Source organism: Silurus meridionalis, chromosome 19 (genome assembly GCF_014805685.1).
Source record: "Silurus meridionalis isolate SWU-2019-XX chromosome 19, ASM1480568v1, whole genome shotgun sequence".
NCBI classification, from domain to species: domain Eukaryota; kingdom Metazoa; phylum Chordata; class Actinopteri; order Siluriformes; family Siluridae; genus Silurus; species Silurus meridionalis.
The window spans coordinates 1,319,411-1,346,678 of NC_060902.1; the positions used below are offsets into that span (position 1 = coordinate 1,319,411).

Below are 27,268 nucleotides of genomic sequence, written 5' to 3' on the forward strand. Positions count from 1 at the left end.
GTTTTGGAGGCATAGACTTTGACGTCAAGGGATTTGAGTTCTTCATAATCATCTCATTCAGTAGAAAGTTCCAGTATTCTAGATTCCTCTAAAACAATGATTCCAGTCTAAATGATTTCTGTATCACAAACCAGACTACTGCAGAAAAACCAATTCAGACATGTGACCTTGTTTTGACCTTGACCTAGTCATTACTTGAATAGATTAGCAAGTCAAATTATAGCTTGATAATGATGCATGAAACCGTGAGTGTGTGTGTGTGTGTGCGCAGATATAGACGAGTGTCTGGCTGAGAACGGTGGCTGTGAGCACAAGTGTCAGAACACCGGCGGCTCGTTCAGGTGTTCCTGCTCACCAGGGTTTGGCCTGAAACCAGACCTCCGCTCCTGTACCTGTGAGTTATGTGTACTTGTGTTTTTCTGCTGGTTCTGAACATCATGTAACCGTGTGTGTGTGTGTGTGTGTGTGTGTGTATGCAGTGCTGGACAGAACAGTTCCCCACACCGGTCAGGTGCAGGAGCTCGGGCTGTTGAATCAGCTCAATGATTACACACTGTTGGAGCAGTATGATGACTACGAGGAGGACGATGGAGATCTTCGCGCCGAGAGCACACTGCTCGAGAAATTCGGTTAGAACCAGGGTTTTCTCCAGTTCACCTATGAGATCTGAGTCTAGAACCACTTTGGTTTGTTGTTCTTGGATAAACGATTACAGATATTATTTGGAAATTGTGGAACTATGGAAGATTTGGCAACCCGGGGGCATGGGAATGATCTGGAACCAGTACAGGAATGATGATCGTGTGTAGGGAATTTCGGCGTCGTTACCAGTTAAGACGTCATGTTCGCGTCCCTTGGGCTCGACACGTCGATAATGATGCGTGTTGAGGAGGTGAGCGGTGAGGGCTCCTCGTGATGGCAGCTCGATATTCAACACCATCTAGGGACTTCATTTAAAAAGGCTGAACCTGTTTCTTTAACAGGACACGATCATGACGTCCTGACGGATGATGACTGGTGAATTCCCTGCACCACCCTGTGCATTTATCTCATCCAGGGCTCCAAATACAGCTCCAGGATGAAGCGAAGAACTCTAGAGGAACTTGTTTAAGAGCTTTAAATGTGCTATTTAAAACAACAAAAACAAACAAAAACACTGGTATAAAATTTCTTGAGCAGATTTGAGCTTAGGACATCTCTCTCTCTCTCTCCCTCATTTATCCTCAGTGTGTCTGAATGACACGTTCGGCTTCGACTGCAGTGTGTCCTGTGAGGACTGTATAAACGGAGGCGTGTGCAACACACACCGAACTGGCTGCGAATGTCCGGATGGATGGACAGGAATCATCTGCAACCAGAGTAAATCTCTCAGCACAAAGCCATGCCCAATGAGGGTTATTTCTTTTTTCAGATCTAGATATCTAAATATGTGTGTGTGTGTGTGTGTGTGTGTGTGTGTGTGTGTGTGTGTGTGTGTGTGTGTGTGTTGCAGCCTGTTCTGAAGGCTGGTACGGCAGTAACTGCTCATCCCCGTGTAAGTGTCAGAACGGCGGTGTGTGTGATCCGGTGTCTGGAAGCTGCCGCTGTCCTCCAGGCGTCAGTGGAGAATACTGTCAGGACGGTGAGTTGACATAAACATCTACAAAATACTAACACACTGAATATACCATACGTTTGTTCTGTAAAGTGTGTTGAGAGAAATCGTTGTGTTTTTGTAACCACAGGTTGTGCTAAAGGTCTGTACGGAAAGCAGTGCAATAAGAAATGTAACTGTGCCCATAATGGACGCTGCCATCGCACGTACGGAGCGTGTCTGTGTGACCCGGGACTGTACGGCCGCTTCTGCCACCTACGTGAGAGTCTGAGCATCATCACCACCATCATCTATATCACTATTATCATTACCATCATCATCACCTTCATCACCAACATCCTTATTATACCAATCACAACCATTATCTTCCTCATTACCACCATCGTTAACATTTCAATCCCCCTTATAACCACCACTATAATTTCACCATCACAACCATCACCACCACGAACACCTCAACCAATCAATTGCCATCAACCCCAACCATAATCTCACCATTACAACCACCATCACCACCACCACTACCATCAGTGTCACCACCACCACCACCATTACCTAGATCATCAACATCACATCTGTAATCATTAAAACTATCATCACTGCCATTATCACCATCAAGACCACTAGCACCACTGCTATCTTCACCTGCATCATCACCATCACCACTGACATCATCACCATCACCACTGACATCATCAGTGTCACCATCACCACAATCACTCCATTACCACATCATCATCATCATCATCATCATCATCAGTAGTTGATGTTCTTACTCTCATAGTGAACAAGAACTGAGTTAATTTTTAATTGAGTGATTTTATTAGAAAAATGTTGATGATCTTTCTCCTGCTTTATTCTACAATTTTATGGATTTGGTCTGCTTCTATAGCATGTCCTAAATGGGTGTTTGGACCCGGCTGCTCTGAGGAGTGTAAGTGTGTCCAGGAAAATACTTTTGAGTGCCATCGGAGACACGGCACCTGCTCCTGCAAGCCTGGATACCGAGGAGACAAGTGTGAGAAAGGTCTGAATCCTACCGAGAGCTGTGTGAGATCTTAGATGAGTCATGTAGACACTTTATTTTGGTTTATTTTCTGTGTGTGTGTGTGTGTGTGTGTGTGTGTGTGTGTAGAGTGTGATGCAGGCTCCTATGGTCAAGGCTGTGTGCAGAAGTGTTCTTGCCCCTCTGGGGTGGCATGTGACCCTGTAACGGGGGTTTGTCAGCGTCTGTGCCCAGCTGGTAAAACAGGAGAAAACTGTGACGAAGGTGAGGAAAAAAAATCTTTAGGTTACACTATTTGTGTATCAGTGTGTGATTTGGGACAGAGCCGGACCAGCGCTGTATGTCGTGCTCTTATAGATTGTGCAGATGGGAATTTTGGGATTGGCTGCTCTGGGTCATGTGACTGTTCAGGAGCCCCGTGTGAGAAAGTGAGCGGCCGGTGCAGATGTCCTGCAGGGACGAGGGGCAGCCGCTGCCAGGAAGGTGAGCGAGAAATATTATAATATAATTAAAGTGTAAAATAAATAATAGTGCTACATTTAGCTTTTCTCAGTATATATATATATATATATATATATATATATATATATATATATATATATATATATATATTTTTTTTTTTATTACCTTATAAAATTGAAAAGCCAATCAGGTTCCAATGTGCAAATGATTTCCATGTGTCTCAGGGGTGCCAGGAAATGTGGGCGTTGTATATGTAAATATGCCAAATTTGCATATTAAATGAGTTTGAATTAGGTTTTTTTTAATCTAATAGTTATGTGTTTGGCTGGATATATATGATAGCAGTCTCTCTCTCTCTCTCTCTCTCTCTCTCTCTCTCTCTCTCTCTATCAGAGTGTGCTGTAGGTCAGTGGGGTTTGGACTGTAAGGAGACATGTCCAGTGTGTGAAAATGGAGGCGTGTGTAATAAACACAGCGGCTCGTGTCTTTGTCCACCCGGATACATAGGCAGACTCTGTCAAAACTGTGAGCACGCAAATCATTTCATCTTCACACAAATGAAAGTTTCCCTTCACTTGAACCAGGAGACCCAAACCTGCTCCAACATCACAATGTCCCTGTGCAAAAAACAGCTCCATGAAGATCTGCTGTCCATAGGTTGAATTTGGTGGAAGATCTCCTGCTATAGAGCTCCAACACTATTCAACATAAATGAATGTGAACACTGACTGCACTCCAGGAATTGTGTCATATAGTGTGTGCTGATATCTTCTCTGTATTACTGGGAGGATTTTGAAACGCTAAGCATCAGTATTTACTGTTTTGTGTGTGTGTGTGTGTGTGTGTGTGTGTGTGTGTGTGTGTGTGTGTGTGTGTAGCTTGTCCTGCTGGTCGTTTTGGTCAGAGCTGCCAGTTGAAGTGTGTGTGTGAGAACAGTGGGCGATGCCACCCGGTGTCTGGCCGCTGCTTCTGCACACCAGGCTGGACTGGACACAACTGCAGGAAAGGTAGACAGTCCTGATAAACCCGTTGTAGCTGTTACATGCTGCTCTTTATCTTTCTGTGTGTGTGTTTGGGATGTGCATCTCCATTACTGAGGCTGATGTGATTCGCATCTCCACGTTTAACCAACGATGCATTAAAGATACATATAAAGCAGCTCCCGATGCAATACGATACGATTCCCCCCATAACGATGCAGTGGGGGTTTGATTTGATGCTCTGTGATTAAATAGAGATAATTTATTTTTATTTTTTTGGTTCAGACAAACAGCAGATCAGCAATTTACTTAAGTGCAGTGTAGTGTATTGTAACGTGCAGTGTGTGTGTATTCTCAGCCTGTGACTTTGGACGTTGGGGAGCAGACTGTGGCAACGTGTGTGACTGCAGGAACAGTGATGGAAGCTGTGATGCAGTAACGGGACAATGCAACTGTGTAGCAGGTTTTACAGGAGCACACTGTGAGCTTAGTGAGTCATTCACACACTTCACACACTCCTCAGGTCATCCACACGCTTCACACACTCTTCAGGTCATCCACACACTCAGGTGGTTTACTTTTCTTATGACTGCTCTTTTTCTCTTTCCCAGAATGCCCTGCTGGGTTTTTCGGCCTGGGCTGCCATCAGCGCTGCCAGTGTGACAACGAGGCATCATGTGACCATGTCAGTGGGGCGTGTACCTGTACTGTGGGCTGGACAGGAACCTTCTGTGAAAAACGTAAGATATTTCCCTGCCTTTGGTTCTATACAGTGTGTGTATGTATTGTTGAATGTGTGTGTGTGTGTGTGTGTGTGTGTGTGTGTGTGTGTGTGTGTGTGTGTGTGTGTATCAGCCTGTCCTCAGGGTTATTACGGATCAGATTGTCGGCACAGGTGTGTGTGTGAGAATGGAGGACACTGTGATCACGTCAGTGGGAAGTGTTTGTGTCCTGCAGGATGGATCGGGCCGCAGTGTAACCAGAGTGAGTCTGAGAGTCACCAGAGAGATGAGATGATCTCAATAATCAGAATATTCTTCTGAGAAACGCACAGCTACGTTCAAAACTCTCTTCTCTTCTCGTCTCGTCTCGTCTAATCTTTTTTCTTCTTGTCTCCTTTCTTCTTGTCTCATCCTCTCTGCTCTTCTTTTCTATTTTCCAGCGTGTCCACTTGGTTTTTACGGTGAGGGTTGTTCTCAGACCTGTGCTTGTGAGAACACTGAGAGATGCCACGCCGCCACGGGACAGTGTGTGTGTACGGCTGGATGGATGGGACTGAACTGCTCACAGAGTGAGAAATGAGTCTAAATCTCAGCAGCGTCTCAGTATTGTGTTATGAGGACTGTCTGAGACGAGGCATGCTTTATTTTCCCAGAATGCCTGGTGGGTTTGTTCGGGTTGGGCTGCAGTCAGAGGTGCATGTGCGAGAATGGAGGGACGTGTGATCACGTGGATGGACGCTGTACCTGTCCGAGTGGGTGGACGGGACCAGCGTGTGAGCGCGGTGAGTATCGGGGAGAGGGGAGAGAGAGAGAGAGAGAGAGAGAGAGAGAGAGAGAAAGAGAAGCAATAAAAAAACAACACACAATACCACAAAACTAACCAGAACAACAAAACTACATACAGTCCACGTGTCCAAACAACATTCAGTGCAACAACCAAACACAATAACACTGTAACAGTGCAGCACTGAGCAGGTCCCAGAGCCGAATAATACAGATTAACATGGCAGAGGTAGAGCTGTGACTTACTGCAGACACAACAAGAAAAAAAAAAAAAAAAAAAATTTGGTTTTATAATTTTTTTGTTTTATTTTTTTGTGATTATTGAGATATGAATCACATCCGCCTCCATAATGGAGATGATGCACATCACTACATTTTTAGGGTGTCCATGTGAAACGTTCTCCAGCACTCTCACGCCAAACTCTATTTAATACCTCGATGTAAATATCATGACCTTTAGTCATTTTGTGCTATTTATTTATTTTTGGCACGGTTTTCTAATTGACTCCCCTGAGCTCCGTCTGTGCTGCTCTGCTGCTCTTTCAGCACTAAAACCCAGTCAACACATTCACCATAATAACATCCAGGACACATGGAAGCTGTTAAATCCAATTAAATCATTAACCAATTAAAAAAACACTGCTGTTAAAGTCGTCTGGGGGAAAAAAACAGATCAGACTGGAGTTGTGTGAAAACGTATAAATGATATAAATGCTATTTCTGTATTTGGAACTCAATCTGGGGATTTATGATGCAGTTCTGACATCATCGAGTCTCCTGCCGCCGTTTGGCAGCTCGTTAGCGCCGGCGGTAAAAGTTTACTGCCGCTTTCGGTCTCACGCTGTCTTTTAGACCACCTCAGGCGTAAACCTCCGTCTCCTGCCTGCCTCCACGGGCTTCTTATAACACGAATAACGCTAATAACACTCAGTAGTGCAGCTCTTGCAATCCTGTGTGTGTGTGTGTGTGTGTGTGTGTGTGTGTGCTTGCAAACCACACACATCTGGAAGACTTCTGGTAATACAAATATTCGACTGCATGCCAGTTTGAAATCTAATTCACTTCAGGTTATTAGTGTATAAACACAGTCATTTTTCCGAGTGGAAGCGACACATCTGCAGATAATACCGACTTCCTGTTAATTACAGAGCAATTATATCTAATTACTACACGTCCTTAATCTGTGGAGCTGCTCACACACACACACACACACACACACACACACTTTATATAAACATATCATTAAAGCCTACAGTTTCCCAGCGTTGATAAGAATCAGTTGTTTTATTTGGGTTCGGTACAGAAGCCTGTATTTAGTGGTGTGTGTTTGCGGTGTGTGTTACAGAGTGTATCCCGGGACGCTTTGGGCCGGACTGTCAGCAGGAGTGTGAGTGTGAGAATGGAGGGCTGTGTGACGGGCGGACTGGACAGTGTGTGTGTGGACCAGGCTGGATCGGACAGCGCTGTGAGAAAGGTAGGAGGGGAGACGAGCATGATCCGGTTCTGCTTTCCGGGATATTCTTATTTTCAGACTCCTGTGTGGCAGATGATTCCTCCATTTACCTTCTGTATAGATCCACAATCATATGACATCATTTTGTCAGAACCTGTTATAGATATATTGTGTGTGTGTGTGTGTGTGTGTGTGTGTGTGTGTGTGTGTGTGTGTGTGTGTGTGTGTGGTCAGCATGCACAGCAGGACGCTTTGGTGTGGGCTGTACGAATCACTGCGAGTGTGAACACGGAGCATCTTGTCATCATGTCACTGGTAGATGTTTGTGTCCAGCAGGCTGGCGAGGAGCTCAGTGTGATAAAGGTCTGCTCATAATTCACTTTCTTACACACACACACACACACACTAGATATTAAGGAAAACCCTGGACTGTTTTTTTGGGCCTATAAATGTATGATTGTACTGTACATTTCATCATCTCATGATCCAGAGCCTGGACTGAGACACAGTGTTGTGTGTTTGATCAAACAGCATTATTACAGTATAGAATGAGGGACAGACAGTATTGCGTCATACTGAATAAAAGAGAGGTAGTACAGTACAAACTCATTGAATAAAAACAGAATGTAATCATTTGCAAATCTCAAACTCATATTTCATTCACAAAATAAATAAAAAAAAGTTAAATAATTAAACTGAGAATATTTACCATTTGAAGGAAAAAAAAAAATCAGGTTTTTAAATGGACGGCTGCAAAACTTCAGGGCAGTTTGTGTACATACTGGGAATGTTGTCCCATGTGTGTCTGATACAGGATTCTATCTGCTCAACAGTTCTGGGTTTTCTTTGTTGTGTTTTTCATTTCATGATGTGTTCATATGATGAGGTTGAGCCTGCAGGCAGACCAGTTCAGCACCTGGGCTCTTCTGGTATGAAGTCATGATATTGTAATAGATGCAGTATGCAGTAAGCATCGTCTCGTCCTGATAAAAACGTTTTCTGGATGAAAGCATTTACAACAAGCCGGTTATCAGACACTATTTATAACCAATCATCTTACTAACCTTCTGTCAATTAACCTGATTAGTTAAAAAATGTTTAATTTTAATAACATTTCTGTTCCCAGGCTTTTTTGCCCGTCCCTAATTTTTTGAGACGTGTTGCAGCGATCGAATTTATAAAATGTCTCCGAAAATGTCTCGTTTTAAGAAAAAAAAAAGTTCTCTTGTAAATAAAATTTGAGATGTGCAAATGATTGCATTCTGTTTTTATTTACATTTTACCCAGTGTTTTTTTTTCAAGCATTGAGGAAGAATTAAAATAATAAAAAACAAAAGCACAAACTTTTAGCCTGTTTAATCTCAATGGGAGAAAATTCCCCAGTGTAGGTGTGGTTTAGATTTAACACACACAGCGTTCATCAGACATTAGTATGGTTTTGGTAAAACTGTAACATCATTAATAACTCATCTCTTTCAGCCTGCCTTCCTGGAACCTTCGGTACTGACTGCTCCCACGTGTGCACGTGTTCACAAGGTACTTCCTGCCACCACGTCAGCGGAGAGTGTGGCTGCTCACCGGGTTACACAGGAAACGGCTGTGAGCAGAGTGAGAGCAGCTGGAGTCGTACCTTCAAACACACACACACACACACACACACACACACACACACACACACACAGAGGTGGGAAGTAACGGAGTACAAATACTTTGTTTCTGTACTTCAGTAGATTTTTCTGGTATCAGTTTTTTACTCCACTATTTATTTTTCAGACAACTTTTTACTTTTACTCATTACATTTTTACACAAATATCTGTACTTTTTACTTCTTACATTTTCAAACCCGGCTCGTTACTTTAGTTTTAATCCATTGATTTGGTGAAATATTGTTTTTATTTTCACTGCACATCGATTTCAGCTGAACAACTGATTTCCTGTTACTGCGGGTCTTTTTCAATCCACTGGTGTATAAAGTCCTGACCCTCACTCACCACAGATGTAGACTAGTTTATGGAGATAAGAATCAGCAGGCAGAAGCAGTAAGAAGTTTGGGGTTAATGTGGATGAGACAGAGGGAGTCAGTGATGAGAACATGACTGAGAACAGACACATTCCTGATCATCATCATCTTTTCTCTGCTTGTGTTCTATATGTGGATCTTCAGCCTGGATACATTCATTAGATAACAACATTTTAATTAGTTTTGTATTAATATATATATATATATATAATATGTATATATGTGTATATATATATATATGTGTATATATGTGTGTATATATATATATATATATATATATATATAATGTGTATATGTATATTTGGCTGTCAAAATTAAAATGATTGTAAACGGCACTAAATTTTATTAACGCTATCAATTCAGCGCGCATTTCTGTTTCACCATTTTTATAGAAAATGTAAATACATAAATAAATAACTAAATAAAAAAAGAGGCGCAATTAAAACTTTGGCAAAAAATACGTTTATCCACGACGTCCTTTCTTAGATATAAAATAAATAAATAAACTCCAGATAAAAATAATTTTAATCAGTAAACTTTTGTTTTATTTCTGCGCCAAGTCTCAAATCAAACACCAAATCCGCCATGTTTTACACAATTTACCCTCTAGGTGGCGTTTTGTGGGTTTTTCCCTCATAATGGCGACACAAAGTTAAATGACTGTCTTTATTGATCGTACAGATAAAAACAATACATCATTCAAATCTGTAAAATGTCTATAATTTTATATATATAAACTTCCTGACTTGACTTGAAGAGGTGCAGTTTCTCCAGTGTCACCTCATTAACTGTCCGTGTGGAAACATAGCAAAGGCTCTTAATGATGTCCACACGTCTCTGCACTGATATAGCCTTTATATTTAATCACTGAACATATGCTTACATACATATCACATGCTGTAAATATGATACATGTTTAACACCTCAAGCTGCCAGTTTTGGGCACCTGAGCAAGCACTTAACTCACTACTGCTCATTTAGTAAATGAGATCATTAAGAGTCGCTGGGAGAAACTCTTCCAACAGGAAGTGGCTATATCTCGCTATCTTTGTCTCTCTATTTTCTCTATCTAATTGTCTCTGTGTCTCTTTTAGTAAATGTCTCTGTCTCACTGTATATGTCTCTCTTGCTGTCTCTCTATTTGTTTCTCACTCTTTCTAAAGCTGTGTCTGTGTCTCTTTGTCTTTGTCTCTGTCTTTCCTGCTTATTTACATGTCTAACAAAGTTTTGAGTTTTGAAGTAATGCCATTAGTGATCTATGATGAAAGACTTTCCTGGTTTGATTCTTACCTCTAGTTTCATATTGAACATTATAAGAAGTTTTTAAAACAGAACAATAAAAGGTCATTAAAATTGGTTGCTGGTAAATCATGGTATATCAGTGGTGCAGGTGTTGGAGATGTGGTTCTTGTACCTGAGTCACTTCTCATAGACTTGAGTAACTGAGAGAATGAACAGGAAGGAGAAGTTTTGACCCTCTACCATCATGATCTAAGAGAAAACAGTGGTCTCTAAACTAGAGAAAAACCAAGAGTCCAATAAGCAAAGCCTTGTTTGTCTCCCCTCTGGTAGTGTAGTGGTTTAGTGATGCGGCCTCTGCTATCTGACTCACCTGGTTCAATTCCTACCCCTTAGCTTTCCTTTAAATTGTTTAAAATGTTTTATAAAAGAACCAAAAAGGTCCTAAAAATCAGGTTCTTGCAGGAGATCCTGTGGCTCAATTGGAAGAGCTTTACCTCTGGGTTGAGAGGTTGCTGGTTCAAACCCCAGCCAGGACTCAAAGTTAAGAATGTGGAAGGTTCCGGTGACCATAGTGAGGAAGGTGTCAGAAATGGCTGCGTGGAAGGTCAGATCTGGATGGTTTCAGAGGGCATATCCTGAACCAGGGGGGCAATATTCAGGCGTCTGCCCCCCTGGCGTCTGAGAAGCTGAAAACAGGGGGTTATGCAGCAAAAACGTCCAAAAAAAGTTTGAACATAGGCTCCTGGCAGAAATTTTTCATTGACCTTCTCCCCTAAATGCAAAACTATCACCCTCATATATTTAATTTTTGTCTGAGGCTATAACCCAGCAGCTCTTCACAGCCTTTGTTCACAGCCTCACACTCCATTGCTCACCACACACTAATTTCCAGACAACTTGGTGTGAGAGACCCAGTGTGGGGACAAGCCAGATTTGAACCAGCAACCTCTGAGCTCAGAGGCAAGGCTTTTACCACAAAGCCATCAAGTCCCACAACTCACCTTCTTTTTGGGGGTTTATCCTTCGTTTCGTGCTTCAAAGCAAAAAATTCAGACCAGAAAGAAACACAGAAAGCAGGATTCAAACCCTGAACCCCACCAACAGCAAAATACCAGTCTTAACCCACTGAACCATCAGGAAGGACACGCTGGGAAGCTTGTTTAGAGCAGGTCTATCTTTCTTTTTAACCATCAAAACAAGAATATGAAGATGTAGGAATCAGGAATTTAACCTACCTCATGACTAGCAGACAGAAAGACAGGTTTGAACCCTGACCACCAACATTAGCAAAGTACCAGCCTTAACCCACTAAGCCATCAGGAAAAAACAGGATGTGAAGCTTGATTAGAGCAGGTCTATCTTTCTTTTCAAACCATCAACACAAGAATTTAACGCTAAAGAAAGCTGTAGGAAGCGAATACAGATGTAAGTAGCACAAGTTGAACCCACATTGTAAATAGCAGGAAAATAGCAGGATTCGAACCCTGATCTCGCCACCAGCGAGACACCAACGTTAACCCACTGAACCATCAGTGAGGACAGGCTAGGAAGCTTATTTAGAGCAGGTCTATCTTTCTTTTCAACCCATTAAAAACAATGATATATCGCTAAAGAAAGATGTAGGAAGTGAATCCTGATCGTGACTGGCAGGCAGAAAGCAGGATTCGAACCCTGAACCCCACCAAAAGCACGATACCTGATTTAACCCACTGAACCATCAGAGAAGACAGGACAGGAAGTTTGTTTAGAGCAGGTCTATCTACCTTTAAACCATCAACACAAGAATATAAAGCTTTAGGAAGCAGGAACATAACCAACATCGCAGCTAGCAGGATTCAAACCCTGATCCTCACCATCAGCGAGTCACCAGCCTTAATCCGATGAACCATGGAAGAGATCAGACTGGGATGCATGTTTAGATGAGGCACAAGCCTTAAAACACTGAGCGACCGCTGCTGAAAAGCATGTGTGCTTTTTGGAGGGTTCATACTTTGTTTGATGGCAGCGCAGTAAGAAAGAAGGCATGAAGGACTGGCTTTGAAACCTTATCACCAGCGTGGACTATATTAAGGACCATGTTCAGGCACAAGCCTTAACCCACTGAGCTACCACAGAAGTGCTTTTTTTTGGTGGAGTTATCTTTCATTAAAGACCAGGAAATCAAGAAATTAATCCAACACAGAACTGAAATGTTTTCAGAGTGGACAAGGTCCAGAAGTTTTATTTACCAACACAGCAACCACCAGCTCGAGCAGGAATCAAACTCTCAAACTCATCCTCGTGGAGACCCTGACATTAACCCACTAGGCTATCACATCCATCCATCCATCCATCCATCTATCTATCTATCTATCTATCTATCTATCTATCTATCTATCTATCTATCTATCTATCTATCTATCTATCTATCTATCTATCTATCTATCTATCTATCTATCTAATATGTGAGGTCCAGTTAACAGCTAAAACAGGTAGAAGTAATAACTACTTTTTACTGAAGTACATGTCTGAGCCAAGACTTCTTTACTTTCACTTGAGTAAAAAAGTATAATCAGTACTTCAACTTTTACCCGAGTATTTTAAAACATGAGTATCTGTACTTCTACTTAAGTAAAGGATGTGTGTACTTTTGCCACCTCTGCACACACACACACACACACACACACCTTATTTCATTTTCCATTTTTTTCACAGCTTGCCTGCCCGGTACCTTCGGCCTCAACTGTAATCAGGTGTGTCAGTGCTCGGAGAGGAACCAGCTCTGCCACCCGGTGTCAGGAGTCTGCTACTGTGCCCCAGGGTACACCGGGCCCCTGTGTGATCAGGGTAAGATGGACACTATTTCTTTCTGTAAAAAAGTCAGATGTTTTAATTCTTATATTTCTAGAATGATTTCAACAACACAAGACATAATTTCCTGCAACAGACATGCTTTTTTTTTTCTTTCTTTTTTTTAAAGCATCTGTTTCTATTTTTCTGGCCAGAAATGAGCTCAAAACTTACATACAAATTTCCATAAATATTAACTCATAAAGCACACACAGCTCCTCCTACTGGGCAGCGTCTATAAAAATCATACAGCCGCTTTAATCGGATATAATTCCGCGTGTTCCTGGTGTAGAGTGCGCTAGCGGGCGCTACGGTCCAGACTGCGAGCGAGAGTGTCGGTGTGTGAACGGCGGCGTGTGAGGCCACCACAGGCGCATGCAGATGTCCTCCTGGATTTGTTGGAGCTCAGTGCAACATCAGTGAGTCTTTTATTCCTGCACAATGAATAAACTCCTACATTTGCTGTGAGCGCTGTGTAATGTGCGCTTTCTGTTTCAGCGTGTCCCCCCGGGCGTTACGGGCAGGACTGTGCCCATGTTGCCTTCTGCAGAGACGGGGTGAGGAACGACCCAGTTACAGGGAGGTGTGTGCGCTCCTGGGCGCCGAGGAGATGATTGTGGACAAGGTTCGTGACCACACCTCAAAGCTCAGACGTACTGGGGAAGGAAGGATTCATTCATTCTGCTGTGATATGTGCAGTATATGAGTGCTCTACAATATAGTGTGATGTTTTTACAATGCATGAGACCACAGGAGTCATTTTCATTCTCTCACCTTCCAAATCTGAAATATGGATTAGTGTGTGAAAGCACAGGGAAGATCACATCGTAAAATGTGGTATTTATTCATTTGGTGATTGGGATTTGCTGATGTCGTCTGTAATATGGAACAGAAATGGATTTATTGAGAGATTTTCCAGGGTAAGAAGAAACGCAGCTCTCTGGTTTGACTGTGGGTTCATGTCCTCAGTCTCTGCTTGTATTTGGATATAAATAACAGTGTGTGTGTGTGTGTGTGTGTGTGTGTGTGTGTGTGTGTGTGTGTGTGTGTGTGTGTGTGTGTACTCAGAGTGTGCTGCAGGCTGGTATGGTGTAGACTGCTCTCAGCGCTGTAACTGCAGTAATGGAGGTGTGTGTGACGGCGTCTCTGGGAACTGTACGTGTGGTCTGGGCTTCACTGGGCTGCACTGTGAGAAAGGTGAGGCATCGTTATTACCGTTAACATCAACAGCTACTTTTCATATTAGAACCGACCAATCAGATAATTTATTATGCACACATGCACTAATGAAATTAAAAAGTAGGCGGAGCTTAACACTCCTACTGTTATAAATCACGCTCCACACCTGGTCGTATTTCCAACTATTGCATAGTGTAGAAATACTTTCTTTAAAAGGTTGTGTGTGTGTGTGTGTGTGTGTGTGTGTGTGTGTGTGTGTGTGTGTGTGTGTGTGTGTGTGTGTCAGAATGCCCTGAGGGATGGTACGGTCCGAACTGTGTGCTGGAATGTGTGTGTCAGCACAACAACACATGTGATGGGGTGACAGGAACCTGCCGGTGTGGACCAGGGTACTACGGGCACATGTGTGAGCATGGTGAGGTTCTCTCTCTCTCTCTCTCACTCACTTACTCACTCACTCTCTCACACACACACACACACACACACACACACACACACACACACACACACACACACACACACAGACATCTCTAACCCTCAAGAACATTGTTAATCATTAGCCCAGCAGTTTTCTCTTACTTCTTTTCAGCAAGTTTTGTGTGTGTGTGTGTGTGTGTTACAGTTTGTCCAGTGGGTCTGTATGGACATCGGTGTCAGCAGCACTGTGAGTGTATGAACGGAGCTCTGTGTCGTCCCAGTGATGGACGCTGTATCTGCTCTGCTGGTTACTGGGGGTCACAGTGCCAGAAAGGTTACACATCTATACACACACACACACACACACACATCTGCACACTCACACACACACACACACACACACACACCTATACACATGGGCTGAAATATAAGGAGTAACACATTTAAGACGTTACACCAAATCTTCACTTGTTACTCCTCGATTATGTGCAAATATTCTGAAACGTGACCAGGAGCCAGATTTGGTCCTGATCCTGATATCAGTGATGAACAGTAATGAAGTAAATGTAATTCGTTTCTGTACTTTAGTTTTGTCACGTATCTGAACTTTACTGAAGTTTTTCCATTTGTGGAGGATTTGGAGGATACTGTAACTTCACTCCATCACAAACTCAAATATTTGACTTTTTACTGCATTTAGTGAAATCAGTCGTTTCTTTTTATTAATGAGGATAAAAACGTAACTGGTGAAACACGCAGTGAGTCACCAATCAGGGGCGAGCTTTTACACGTGTTCTGATCGGCGCTTTGTGTCTCTACTGATCACCAACATAGAGTTCAGCATCAGTTCAACATCAAGCAGAACATTTAGAGAGGAATAAATGATGAAGAAACTCCAGACTCAAACTCGACACAACACACGTGACCTCATTTACACGTTTTCAGAGGTGGCAAAAGTACACACATCCTTTACTTAAGTAGAAGTACAGATACTCATGTTTTAAAATACTCGGGTAAAAGTTGAAGTACTGATTATACTTTTTTACTCAAGTGAAAGTAAAGAAGTTTTGGCTCAGACATGTACTTCAGTAAAAAGTAGTTATTACTTCTACCTGTTTTAGCTGTTAACTGAACCTCACATCATATTGGATAGATAGAGATAGATAGATAGATAGATAGATAGATAGATAGATAGATAGATAGATAGATAGATAGATAGATAGATAGATAGATAGATAGATAGATAGATAGATAGATAGATAGATAGATAGATAGATAGATAGATAGATAGATAGATGGATGGATGGATGGATGGATGGATGTGATAGCCTAGTGGGTTAATGTCAGGGTCTCCACGAGGATGAGTTTGAGAGTTTGATTCCTGCTCGAGCTGGTGGTTTCTGTGTTGGTAAATAAAACTTCTGGACCTTGTCCACTCTGAAAACATTTCAGTTCTGTGTTGGATTAATTTCTCGATTTCCTGCTCTTTAATGAAAGATAACTCCACCAAAACAAAGCACTTCTGTGGTAGCTCAGTGGGTTAAGGCTTGTGCCTGAACATGGTCCTTAATATAGTCCACGCTGGTGATAAGGTTTCAAAGCCAGTCCTTCATGCCTTCTTTCTTACTGCGCTGCCATGAAACAAAGTATGAACCCTCCAAAAAGCACACATGCTTTTCAGCAGTGGTCGCTCAGTGGTTTAAGGCTTGTGCCTCATCTAAACATGCATCCCAGTCTGATCTCTTCCATGGTTCATCGGATTAAGGCTGGTGACTCGCTGATGGTGAGGATCAGGGTTTGAATCCTGCTAGCTGCGATGTCGGTTATGTTCCTGCTTCCTAAAGCTTTATATTCTTGTGTTGATGGTTTAAAGGTAGATAGACCTGCTCTAAACAAACTTCCTGTCCTGTCTTCTCTGATGGTTCAGTGGGTTAAATCAGGCGTTGTGCTTTTGGTGGGGTTCAGGGTTCGAATCCTGCTTTCTGCCTGCCAGTCACGATCAGGATTCACTTTCTACATCTTTCTTTAGCGATATATCATTGTTTTTAATGGGTTGAAAAGAAAGATAGACCTGCTCTAAATAAGCTTCCTAGCCTGTCCTCACCGATGGTTCAGTGGGTAACGTTGGTGTCTTGCTGGTGGTGAGATCAGGGTTCGAATCCTGCTATTTTCCTGCTATTTACAATGTGGGTTCAACTTGTGCTACTTACATCTGTATTCGCTTTCTTTAGCGTTAAATTCTTGTGTTGATGGTTTGAAAAGAAAGATAGACCTGCTCTAATCAAGCTTCCCATCCTGTTTTTTTCCCTGATGGCTTAGTGGGGTAAGGCTGGTACTTTGCTAATGTTGGTGGTCAGGGTTCAAACCTGCTTTCTGTCTGCTAGTCATGAGGTAGGTTAAATTCCTGATTCCTACATCTTCATATTCTTGTTTTGATGGGTTAAAAAGAAAGATAGACCTGCTCTAAACAAGCTTCCCAGCTTGTCCTTCCTGATGGTTCAGTGGGTTAAGACTGGTATTTTGCTGTTGGTGGGGTTCAGGGTTCGAATCCTGCTTTCTGTGTTTCTTTCTGGTCTGAATTTTTTGCTTTGAAGCACGAAACGAAGGATAAACCCCCAAAAAAAAGAAGGTGAGTTGTGGGACTTGATGGCTTTGTGGTAAAAGCCTTGCCTCTGAGCTCAGAGGTTGCTGGTTCAAATCTGGCTTGTCCCCACACTGGGTAAGGTGTGTGGAAATTAGTGTGTGGTGACCAATGGAGTGGGTGATTGTGAACAAAGGTTGTGAAGACTGGCTGGGTTCCAGCCTTAGAGGGAAAAAAAAAAAAATAAGTTAAAATAATAAGGGTGATAGTTTTGCATTTAGGGGGTGAGGAGAGAAGGTGAATAAAAATTTTCTGTCTGGAGCCTATGTTGAAACTTTTTTGGATGTTTTTGCTTCATAACCCCCTGTTTTCAGCTTCTCAGACGCCAGGGGGGCAGACGCCTGAATATTGCCCCCCTGGTTCAGGATACGCCCTCTGAAACCATCCAGATCTGACCTTCCATGCAGCCATTTCTGACACCTTCCTCACTATGGTCACTGGAACCTTCCACATTCTTAACTTTGAGTCCTGGCTGGGTTTGAACCAGCAACCTCTCAACCCAGAGGTAAAGCTCTTCCAATTGAGCCACAGGATCTCCTGCAAGAACCTGATTTTTAGGACATTTTTTAGGACCTTTTTTGGTTCTTTTATAAACTTTTTAAACAATTTAAAGGAAAGCTAAGGGGTAGGAATTGAACCAGGTGAGTCAGATAGCAGAGGCTGCATCACTAAACCACTACACTACCAGAGGGGTGACAAACAAGGCTTTGCTTATTGGACTGTTGGTTTTTCTATAGTTAAGAGACCACTGTTTTCTCTTAGATCATGATGGTAGAGGGTCAAAACTTCTCCTTCCTGTTCATTCTCTCAGTTACTCGAAGTCTATGAGAAGTGACTCAGGTACAAGAACCACATCTCCAACACCTGCACCACTGATATACCATGATTTACCAGCAACCAATTTTAATGACCTTTTATTGTTCTGTTTTTAAAAACTTCTTATAATGTTCAATATGAAACTAGAGGTAAGAATCCAACCAGGAAAGTCTTTCATCATAGATCACTAATGGCATTACTTCAAAACTCAAAACTTTGTTAGACATGTAAATAAGCAGGAAAGACAGAGACAAAGACAAAGAGACACAGACACAGCTTTAGAAAGAGTGAGAAACAAATAGAGAGACAGCAAGAGAGAGACATATACAGTGAGACAGAGACATTTACTAAAAGAGACACAGAGACAATTAGATAGAGAAAATAGAGAGACAAAGATAGCAAGATATAGCCACTTCCTGTTGGAAGAGTTTCTCCCGAGCGACTCTTAATGATCTCATTTACTAAATGAGCAGTAGTGAGTTAAGTGCTTGCTCAGGTGCCCAAAACTGGCAGCTTGGAGGTGTTAAACATGTATCATATTTACAGCATGTGATATGTATGTAAGCATATGTACAGTGATTAAAGATAAAGGCTATATCAGTGCAGAGACGTGTGGACATCATTAAGAGCCTTTGCTATGTTTCCACACGGACAGTTAATGAGGTGACACTGGAGAGACTGCACCTCTTCAAGTCAAGTCAGGAAGCTTATATATATAAAATTATAGACATTTTACAGATTTAAATGATGAATTGTTTTTATCTGTACGATCAATAAAGACAGTAATTTAAGTTCGTGTCGCCATTATGAGGGAAAAACCCACAAAACGCCCCCCAGAGGGTAAATTGTGTAAAACATGGCGGATTTGGTGTTTGATTTGAGACTTGGCGCAGAAATAAAACAAAAGTTTACTGATTAAAATTATTTATACATATATATATATATTCATACAAAACTAATTAAAATGTTGTTAATGAATGTATGCAGGCTGAAGATCCACATATAGAACACAAGCAGAGAAAAGATGATGATGATCAGGAATGTGTCTGTTCTCAGTCATGTTCTCATCACTGACTCCCTCTGTCTCATCCACATTAACCCCAAACTTCTTACTGCCTTTTGACTGCTGATTCTTATCTTCGTAAAGAGTGAGAGTCAGGACTTTATACACCAGCGGAGTGAAAAAGACGCGCAGTAACAGGAAATCAGTTGTTCAGCTGAAATCGATGTGCAGTGAAAATAAAAACAATATTTCACCAAATCAGTGGAATAAAACTAAAGTAACGAGCCGGTTTTGAAAATGTAAGAAGTAAAAAGTACAGATATTTGTGTAAAAATGTAATGAGTAAAAGTAAAAAGTTGTCTGAAAAATAAATAGTGGAGTAAAAAACTGATACCAGAAAAATCTACTGAAGTACAGAAACGAAGTATTTGTACTCCGTTACTTCCTCCTCTGGACATTTTTGTTTAAAGGTTTTTGTGCTCATGATGATTATAATAGAAATCAATGTTTGAGTTATTAATATCATTCTATTAATAGATCAGTGTGCTGAGAGTCACATTCGAGTCTTTACACATAAACATAAATCAGTACTTTGGACACTTAAGTACATTTGAAGGCAAAAACTTTAAACTTTCACTTGAGTAAAAGTAGAAAAAGGAGCACTGGAGTAATATTTACTAAGTGTATCGTTACTTTTACTCAAATACATTGTGCACTTCGTCCACCGCCGCCTGAGAGTCAAAGCATGAAGAAAAAAAAATTTCCCAAACCATTATCTTCTTCCACTACACAAACCGATTATTTCATCTCAAATCTTATACAAATAATGAAACTCTTTTCCCAATGCCACTGTGTTTCAGCGTGTGAGCGGAACACATACGGGCCGAATTGCTCCAAGTCATGTGACTGTGCAGACGGTACACGGTGTGACCCAGTGAGTGGTTCCTGCCTGTGTGCACCGGGGAAAACCGGACCCAGCTGTGACGCAGGTCAGTTTCTGAACCAATTACAAAAGTTATTGGATACGCTATGCGGCCAAAAGTATTGGGACACCAGACTTCTCCAAACTTTTGGTTTTGGTGGAAGATCTCCTGCTATAGAGCTCTGACCCTATTTGGGATGAATGTGAACGCTGACCGCACCCCAGACCTCCTCCAATCATCTACATCACTACCTGACTTCACCAACACCCTTATGGCTGAATGAAGCTCCACAAAATCTATTTGAACAGTAAACTGGGATTAAATGTTTGTGGATGTTCAAGAAGCACATAGCAAACTTATGCTCAGGTGTCCACAAACCTTTGGCCATAAAGTATATTACAGTAAACTTATAAAGCACTTAGTCTGTAATAAACAGCTGAAACTGGAGACTCCTTTAATTTAAATCCTTCATCACCACAATGATCTGATATTAAAAACTGTTTCTGAAACTAGTTTGTTAGTATTTTATGTTCTGTTTCTGGGGTATGAGTTTTTACTACAGAACATCACGTGAACGTCTGAGCTACAGATCAGTCAGCTTTCAGCATTACACCGATTTGTGATATAAATGATTTCTCCAGATGTTACTCTGTAGTCTTTTATTGTGTGTGTGTGTGTGTGTGTGTGCACTAGACTGTCGAGTGAACCGGTTCGGACCCGACTGCTCATTAAGCTGCCAGTGTGAGAACAGAGCGCAGTGTGACAGTCGTAACGGGCGCTGCGTCTGTGTGAAAGGATGGATCGGCCCAACGTGTACAGAAGGTAAAGACTCCTTCTTCTTTCTTTAGATCCATGCCTGAGTTTCTGTTCCTGTTTAGAACTTTGGCTGTGAAAAGTGGGGAAACATCTGCTTTTTTTTTTTTGACGTTGAATTTTGTTTCTATGCAACAAAACCGGTAAAAAGCAAAACCACACAGTAATTGGACACTGAATGAGTGGATGAAATGGGACATGTTTGTGTCTACCAGAAGAACTTGTGTGAGACGGAGAACAGGAGAGATGATGTGATCAGACTCCCTCACCCGAACACTCACACATGAAGGTGGAAGTTTAATGGAATGCCGTTGTTTTGGAGAAGGGAAGATTCCGGAATGTGAAATGAATCCTGGACCAACACGTCTCCCGTTCCGTACTTCATCACCATGCAGGTCCGTCTGGACTGCGGCTCATTGGAACCGACTTCACCGTACAACCAGACGATGAGCCGAAGCTCCATCATCGAAACTGTCGATCATGGAAAGTCCTGCCCAGTCACCGCACCTGAATCCTACTGAAATTCTCTGGGATGAAGAAGAAAAGTCCAACTAGTGAAGAACATCTGAGGCGTGTTTTAAAAGAGCGTTTGGAGAAACGAAGTGTCCGGATGCTGAGAGTGTGTAAAGCTTTTCCTCATGATAAAGGAGGAGTTTTTACTGAGAGTAAAGTGGATCATCTGGATATTAATAGATTTGTTGGTCAATCTTCAGACAATTTACATCACATGAGTTTGTTGCATAGAAATGAAAGGAACATGAAAAAGGTGTTTCCACACAGTCCACAGGAAAAATGAAGAGCATTTTCTAGATTACAGACAACCTGTAATACTGCTGCGTTCATTTGGGTACTGGTACTGACCCGACCCTCAATTACTTACCTCTGATAACACATGATGTTTCTCTGAAAATACCAGGAGGAGAAACATACGATGTGAAACACCTGAAGGTTCTTGATGATCAGCTGCTCTAATGTTCCAAGCCTTTATTTATCACATATACACATCATCATACACTATAGGGCCAAAAGTTTTTGGACATTTAAACATTACATTCCATCTCCCCATTTGCTGTTATAACCAGCTCCACTTTTCTGAGATGTTCCACTGGATTTTGTGGAGATTTATTCAGCTGCAAGTGTGTTAGTAAAGTCAGGTACTGATGAAGGTGAGAAGATGATGAGGAGGTTCCTGGGGTGGTGCAGTCAGTGATCACATTCATCCCCAAAGGTGTTCAATCAATCAGGTGTCCCAAAACTTCTGGCCATTTAGTTTTCGGTGTACAGTTTAATAAGTGGTAGAAAGCAGGTAAAGACCAGAACCACTGCTCGTGAACAGGAACGTGTGTGAGAAGAAACATGGAAATGATGTGTGAACTGCTCGTGTCCACAGATGGACCTCCACCGCTGAGCAGCCAGGACATGGGTGAGGAGTTGCTGCAGCTAAACAACGTGTTATAGCGCACACACACACACACACACACACACACACACACACACAGTGAAGCAGCAGATCTGTTCTTCCTCTGGGGCTTCACTCACCTGCTTCATCTCTGCATGTGGAGGACTGTGAGGGACAACACACACGTCACGCTGAGAAGCCATTCGTCATGTGTGTGTTCTGTGAGCTGCACTGACGACCACACACACACACACACACACACACACACACACACAGCACTTTAACCCACATTTTTGTGTTTTATAGACTTTTGTTGTAGGATCAGCAACTTCTTGTCTCACACACACACACACACACACACACACACACACACACACACGTTTCAGGACACTTGAATTTATGATGTTTCTGATTTCTGATCGTTATATTTGTTATATGCATTTCATTTCTTTCTTATGACATAAGAGATCAAGACCGTTTTCTCTTGATCTTCACAAACATTGTTTCCTTGTGTTCTAGTGTATTCAGCATCAGCGCAGCATCATGGAGAACATTCATTCGGTCTCAAGTCGAACACCGAAAAAATTAAGTACCGACCACGAGGAAACAATGTTTATGTTGAGATCACGAGAAATAAAGAAATATTTTAATGTTTGGCCTCTTAGGGCTTCTGTAGTTACTCGTTCCCACACACACAGAGTTACCTGGAACTTAAATCCACCAGAGTGATTAGTTTTTGGGCACGTTTGGTGTCAAGAATTGGTTCCTATCCCTTTTTTTTGGAGTGAGGATATGAAGCTAACGAGGCTACCAAGTAAAACAGAAGATACACACGTGTCAAAAGTATGCAGACTGCACATCTAAATTGCGAGCGTCCCATCACGCTGCATCAGGACTATGCATCTATTTAAAACAATAAATAATGAAGAAGGAAAAATGTCTGCCTGATTCCTCACACTGAAGCAGGATGGTGTAGAAAGTGGAAGCTGTTTCTCAGACCAACACCAACAGCATTAAACCTTCTCTTACTGGCCAGCGTCTTGAGCAGCTCCTGCAGGGTTCCTCTAGCTGGGATGGAACCTCTAAAATCTATAGATAAAAAATAGAATCTGTAACGAGCAGATGGAAGTAAACACAGTCGTGTGTATTAGAAGAGCATTAGGTTTATTTCATGGTGCTAATTTGCTTGTATTGAATTTATAATCAGCAGTTATGTACTATAATAATAATGATAATAATAATAATAATAATAATAATACTGCAGTGGCCTTATTTAAGGCCTGATCTCAAGGGTGATGTATTTATATATGATGGACATGTACATGTTTTTTTTTAAAGAATGTTGTATTGATGTGATTAAAAACAAAACAAAACTGAAATCCTAAGCGCCGGATTGTGTCATTTATTTATTTTTAAATGAAAATAAAACTTATTAAAAAAAAAAAAGCAGAGGAGACGAAACATTCAGTCATTAATATTTTATCATTTCCATTTCAGAGATACTGAAGCTGTACAGATCTAAATTCCAATTCAAGCACAATGCAGTTAGCAATGCCTGCCAATGAAAGTTTAAAAAAAAAATAAAAATAAAAAACAAAGGCCGAAAGTGATCACATCCATGTTCTATGTATATATGTACAAAGGTCAAACTATATACAGATATCTGTCTGGACGTACAGTATCGCTCCACGCACAGGTGGAAAACGTAAGCTTGGCGTTTGTATACATTATACAGAGTTCTTTAAAATGCATAATCAGTGCAAATAGATGCTCATCATCATCATCATCTCAGGGCAATGAAGAATCCCTCTCCTTTATTCCCTCTGAACGTAAAAAATAATTTAAAGATGCTTTAGAAGCAGATTTCAGATCATCACAATCAGCCATGTGCTTAATCTTATAATTATAAAAACAAACAAAAGCGTTTCATGTGGAAAATTTAAAGCACTGTTCCTTTCCCATCTCTTTACGCTTTTTAGTATAGATGAGAAGAAGACGACGAAAAAGCGCGACACGTTTCCCTAGTGAACGAGTTTCGACAGCAAGCGAGTACCACTGATTGATTTATTATTTCTTTTTGCTAATTTATATCTCAGATGCAGTACTTACTCATGACCACACGTGGCGCTAGTGCACTACAGAACGCTGTACTAATGATCGCAGCGCAGACGAACACACAGTAATGACCATCTTTCCTGAGATCGATCTCCAACACAAAAACAGGGCGACGCCGGAAACCAAACCAACAATAACAAAAAAAAGCACATGCGGACGAGACTTTTGACGTTTCCACAAATTAAAACAGACGAAAACACGTCGATTTGTTGTTGTTGTTTTTTTACGTGTTAAACATTTTCAAAGATCCAGAACCTTTTTTATTTTTAATTTTTTAAGTCCTAAATGTTCGAAACACACACACACACACACACACACACACACACACAGCAGGAGAAACAGGTCTACTGTATGGAGCACAGTGATGTGTAGCGTCTAAACATAATCTAGACCAAAGCACAACTATAAGGTTTTGACCTAAAATTCACTAATCTAATCTAATTTAATCTAATCTAATCTTTATACGACTCATTTTGTCTGATTTTTTCCCCTCAAGTCTGAAAACATGGGATTGAAAAACAATCGATAAAGTGCAATCAATGCTATAAAAGCTGCTCCGGTATATGTTTCTTTTTCTCCCCTCGTCCTGTGAGATGCGGTCGATTTATCGGGGGGTATCGGGGTATCAGTTTAAGGCAAATAAAAGCGTCCACAGAAATGCATAAACGAAAACTCGCACACGCAAACTTAATGCATAGTGTGCAGGTTTCCTCGAGAAATCGTTCGTAAGTCGTTTTTTCCATCGGCTGCGTCTAAACTCGTTGGTACGTGATGCAGAAAAAGATCTAATGACATTCCTAACATATAGCAAATATATATACGTGTTTATACGCCTAAGTATTTTGGCCGGAGTGAGTATATATATTTATATATACACGTGAGAGGAGGCGTTTCATTCCTTTTGTTTATTATATAGAGGACATGCTGTTAGATGATTTCTCACTGGGGAGCGGATTGGATACAGTGAGACGTGTTACAGACAGAGCTCAGGGGGTTTATCAGCATCTTTGGCTTTAGCCACGTGTGTGTGACGACAATTACGTCCGGCGTCTAAAAGTGAGACACGGCATGCGCAATAAACATATTTAAACACGTGTCGCGGTCCCGAACAGACGCTCGAAAATATATAGCAGGCGTGAAAGACTGATATAATTATACTGTATATATATTTAACGCCGTCGATATTAAACACGCAAAACGCTCAATATTTCTTTTTTTTGCCAGAATGCAGAAACTGGGTTTGGGAAATAATCGGTTACTGCTCTGAGGGGGGAGGGGGAGGGGGGTGTATATCTCAGGGCTGTTGATCAGGAAATGCACAAACAATACAGAGATACAAAAACAAAAACAAAATGATGCACGTGGTTGTGTTTAAACACCGGAGCCTCCCATAGCCACGCCCTCTGATGGGCTCTTAAAGTGCTGATTGGCTCATCTGCGAGAAAAAAAAAGGGGGGGGGGGCGTGTGCAATCAGGACGCAGACGACACAGTGAATGGTTGCAGGATAGATAGATAGATAGATAGATAGATAGATAGATAGATAGATAGATAGATAGATAGATAGATAGATAGATAGATAGATAGATAGATAGATAGATAGATAGATAGATAGATAGATAGATAGATAGATAGATAGATAGATAGATATAGATAGATAGATGAACTTAAGAGCTGTATTTATTTTTTACACACACACTTTTTTGGTCAAATATGCATTGAAGTATAAAAAAAAAAAAAAAAAACAAATCCAAAAAAAAACCAACAAATATTCCCTACAGCCAAGCGAGCGGGTGCCATTTCTTTTGTCCCCTTTCTTACCATTCTTTATTTTTTTTTCTTCCTAACTTCGTCTTTCTGTTAAATTGTAATAAAATGGTACCTTCTCTTTTCTCAAAATATCTTAAAATAAAAAATAAAAAAAACCCCAAATCATTTTAAACCCCAGGTGTGAAGTTTGTACTTGTCTACGAGGCTTCTCTTGCAGGGTCGGAGTGTGTAACCTGTCGGTCTCATGCGCTGCTTAATCATTCGGTAAAAGCTCAAGCTGACAAACGGAGGAACAGGCAAAGGGCTCGGTGCAGGGCGGCCCCTGGGCTCCGCACTCACACACACACACACACACACACGCACGCACGCACGTGATCACGCACGCGCACTACGAGCGGTAGTCCTTTTTACTGTAGGGCTTGTTCCCCAGGATGCTGTCCACCTCGTGCACGATGGAGGACGACAACTTCGGAAGGACCTGCGGGAGGGAAAAAAAGAAAGAAAGAAATCACAATTACTGGGCTGAACAACAGTCGAACCTGCACACGCTGTAAACGCTCTCTCTTTCTCCATGGAGCATTTACGACATTGCGAGATATGAATGTACCTGCTGAGAACGTTTTTAAAGTGACGCAACACACCTGAGCCAGCAGGAGTCATTTATTCTCTATGGAACTTCAAACTCAAATTTTCCAATTTTCTTGACAGGTTTAGAGGAGGAGGAGTCTTCAGTGTCAATGGCAAGTTCTCCAGGTGAATAAGAACAGGATTTTTATTTTTGGCAAACATTACACACTATATTGGCAAAAGTATTTGGACACCGGCCATTTTCTCCACTTTGGTTCTTCACCAGACAGTTACGACAAATGTGGGACACCTGTGGGATGAATGTGAACGCTGACCCCCAGGCCTCCTCACCTACATCAGAAACTGACTTTACCAACGAAATCTCACACAAGGTCTAGTGGAACTCTTCCTAGCAGAGTGGAGGTTATAATAGCAAAAGGAGACCAAATGAGGTATAGGACCTTCATTTACAACAATTGGCCTTATCCGTTATCCAGATCATATTTATACAAATGAGCAGTTAAGGGGTTAAGGG

At 41.5% G+C, this 27,268-nt stretch overlaps 2 protein-coding genes across 5 annotated transcripts in view; one reads left to right on the forward strand and one right to left on the reverse strand.

Annotated features, from left to right (window-relative positions):
• The window catches only part of megf6b (multiple EGF-like-domains 6b), a 65,437-nt gene extending 42,217 nt beyond the window's left edge, over nucleotides 1–23,220 (forward strand). The window contains 30 exon segments of the mRNA XM_046875549.1: nucleotides 272–394; nucleotides 480–629; nucleotides 1,228–1,359; nucleotides 1,493–1,621; nucleotides 1,725–1,853; nucleotides 2,487–2,621; nucleotides 2,730–2,864; nucleotides 2,958–3,083; nucleotides 3,456–3,587; nucleotides 3,941–4,069; nucleotides 4,401–4,532; nucleotides 4,654–4,782; nucleotides 4,898–5,026; nucleotides 5,205–5,333; nucleotides 5,418–5,546; nucleotides 6,893–7,021; nucleotides 7,235–7,363; nucleotides 8,480–8,608; nucleotides 12,958–13,089; nucleotides 13,385–13,445; nucleotides 13,447–13,511; nucleotides 13,591–13,678; nucleotides 13,680–13,717; nucleotides 14,161–14,289; nucleotides 14,558–14,686; nucleotides 14,894–15,022; nucleotides 20,009–20,137; nucleotides 20,765–20,893; nucleotides 22,275–22,307; nucleotides 22,803–23,220. Of these exon segments, the coding sequence (XP_046731505.1) occupies nucleotides 272–394; nucleotides 480–629; nucleotides 1,228–1,359; nucleotides 1,493–1,621; nucleotides 1,725–1,853; nucleotides 2,487–2,621; nucleotides 2,730–2,864; nucleotides 2,958–3,083; nucleotides 3,456–3,587; nucleotides 3,941–4,069; nucleotides 4,401–4,532; nucleotides 4,654–4,782; nucleotides 4,898–5,026; nucleotides 5,205–5,333; nucleotides 5,418–5,546; nucleotides 6,893–7,021; nucleotides 7,235–7,363; nucleotides 8,480–8,608; nucleotides 12,958–13,089; nucleotides 13,385–13,445; nucleotides 13,447–13,511; nucleotides 13,591–13,678; nucleotides 13,680–13,717; nucleotides 14,161–14,289; nucleotides 14,558–14,686; nucleotides 14,894–15,022; nucleotides 20,009–20,137; nucleotides 20,765–20,893; nucleotides 22,275–22,307; nucleotides 22,803–22,933 (3,548 nt within the window). The 3' untranslated portion in view covers nucleotides 22,934–23,220.
• Nucleotides 23,221–26,058: 2,838 nt separating this feature from the next.
• Nucleotides 26,059–27,268, reverse strand: part of kcnab2a (potassium voltage-gated channel subfamily A regulatory beta subunit 2a) — a 61,771-nt gene continuing 60,561 nt past the window's right edge. For all 4 annotated transcript variants that reach the window (XM_046875545.1, XM_046875543.1, XM_046875544.1 and 1 more), the window contains one exon: nucleotides 26,059–26,644. In XM_046875545.1, the coding sequence (XP_046731501.1) occupies nucleotides 26,555–26,644 (90 nt within the window). In that variant the 3' untranslated portion in view covers nucleotides 26,059–26,554. The remainder of the gene's footprint in view (nucleotides 26,645–27,268) is intronic.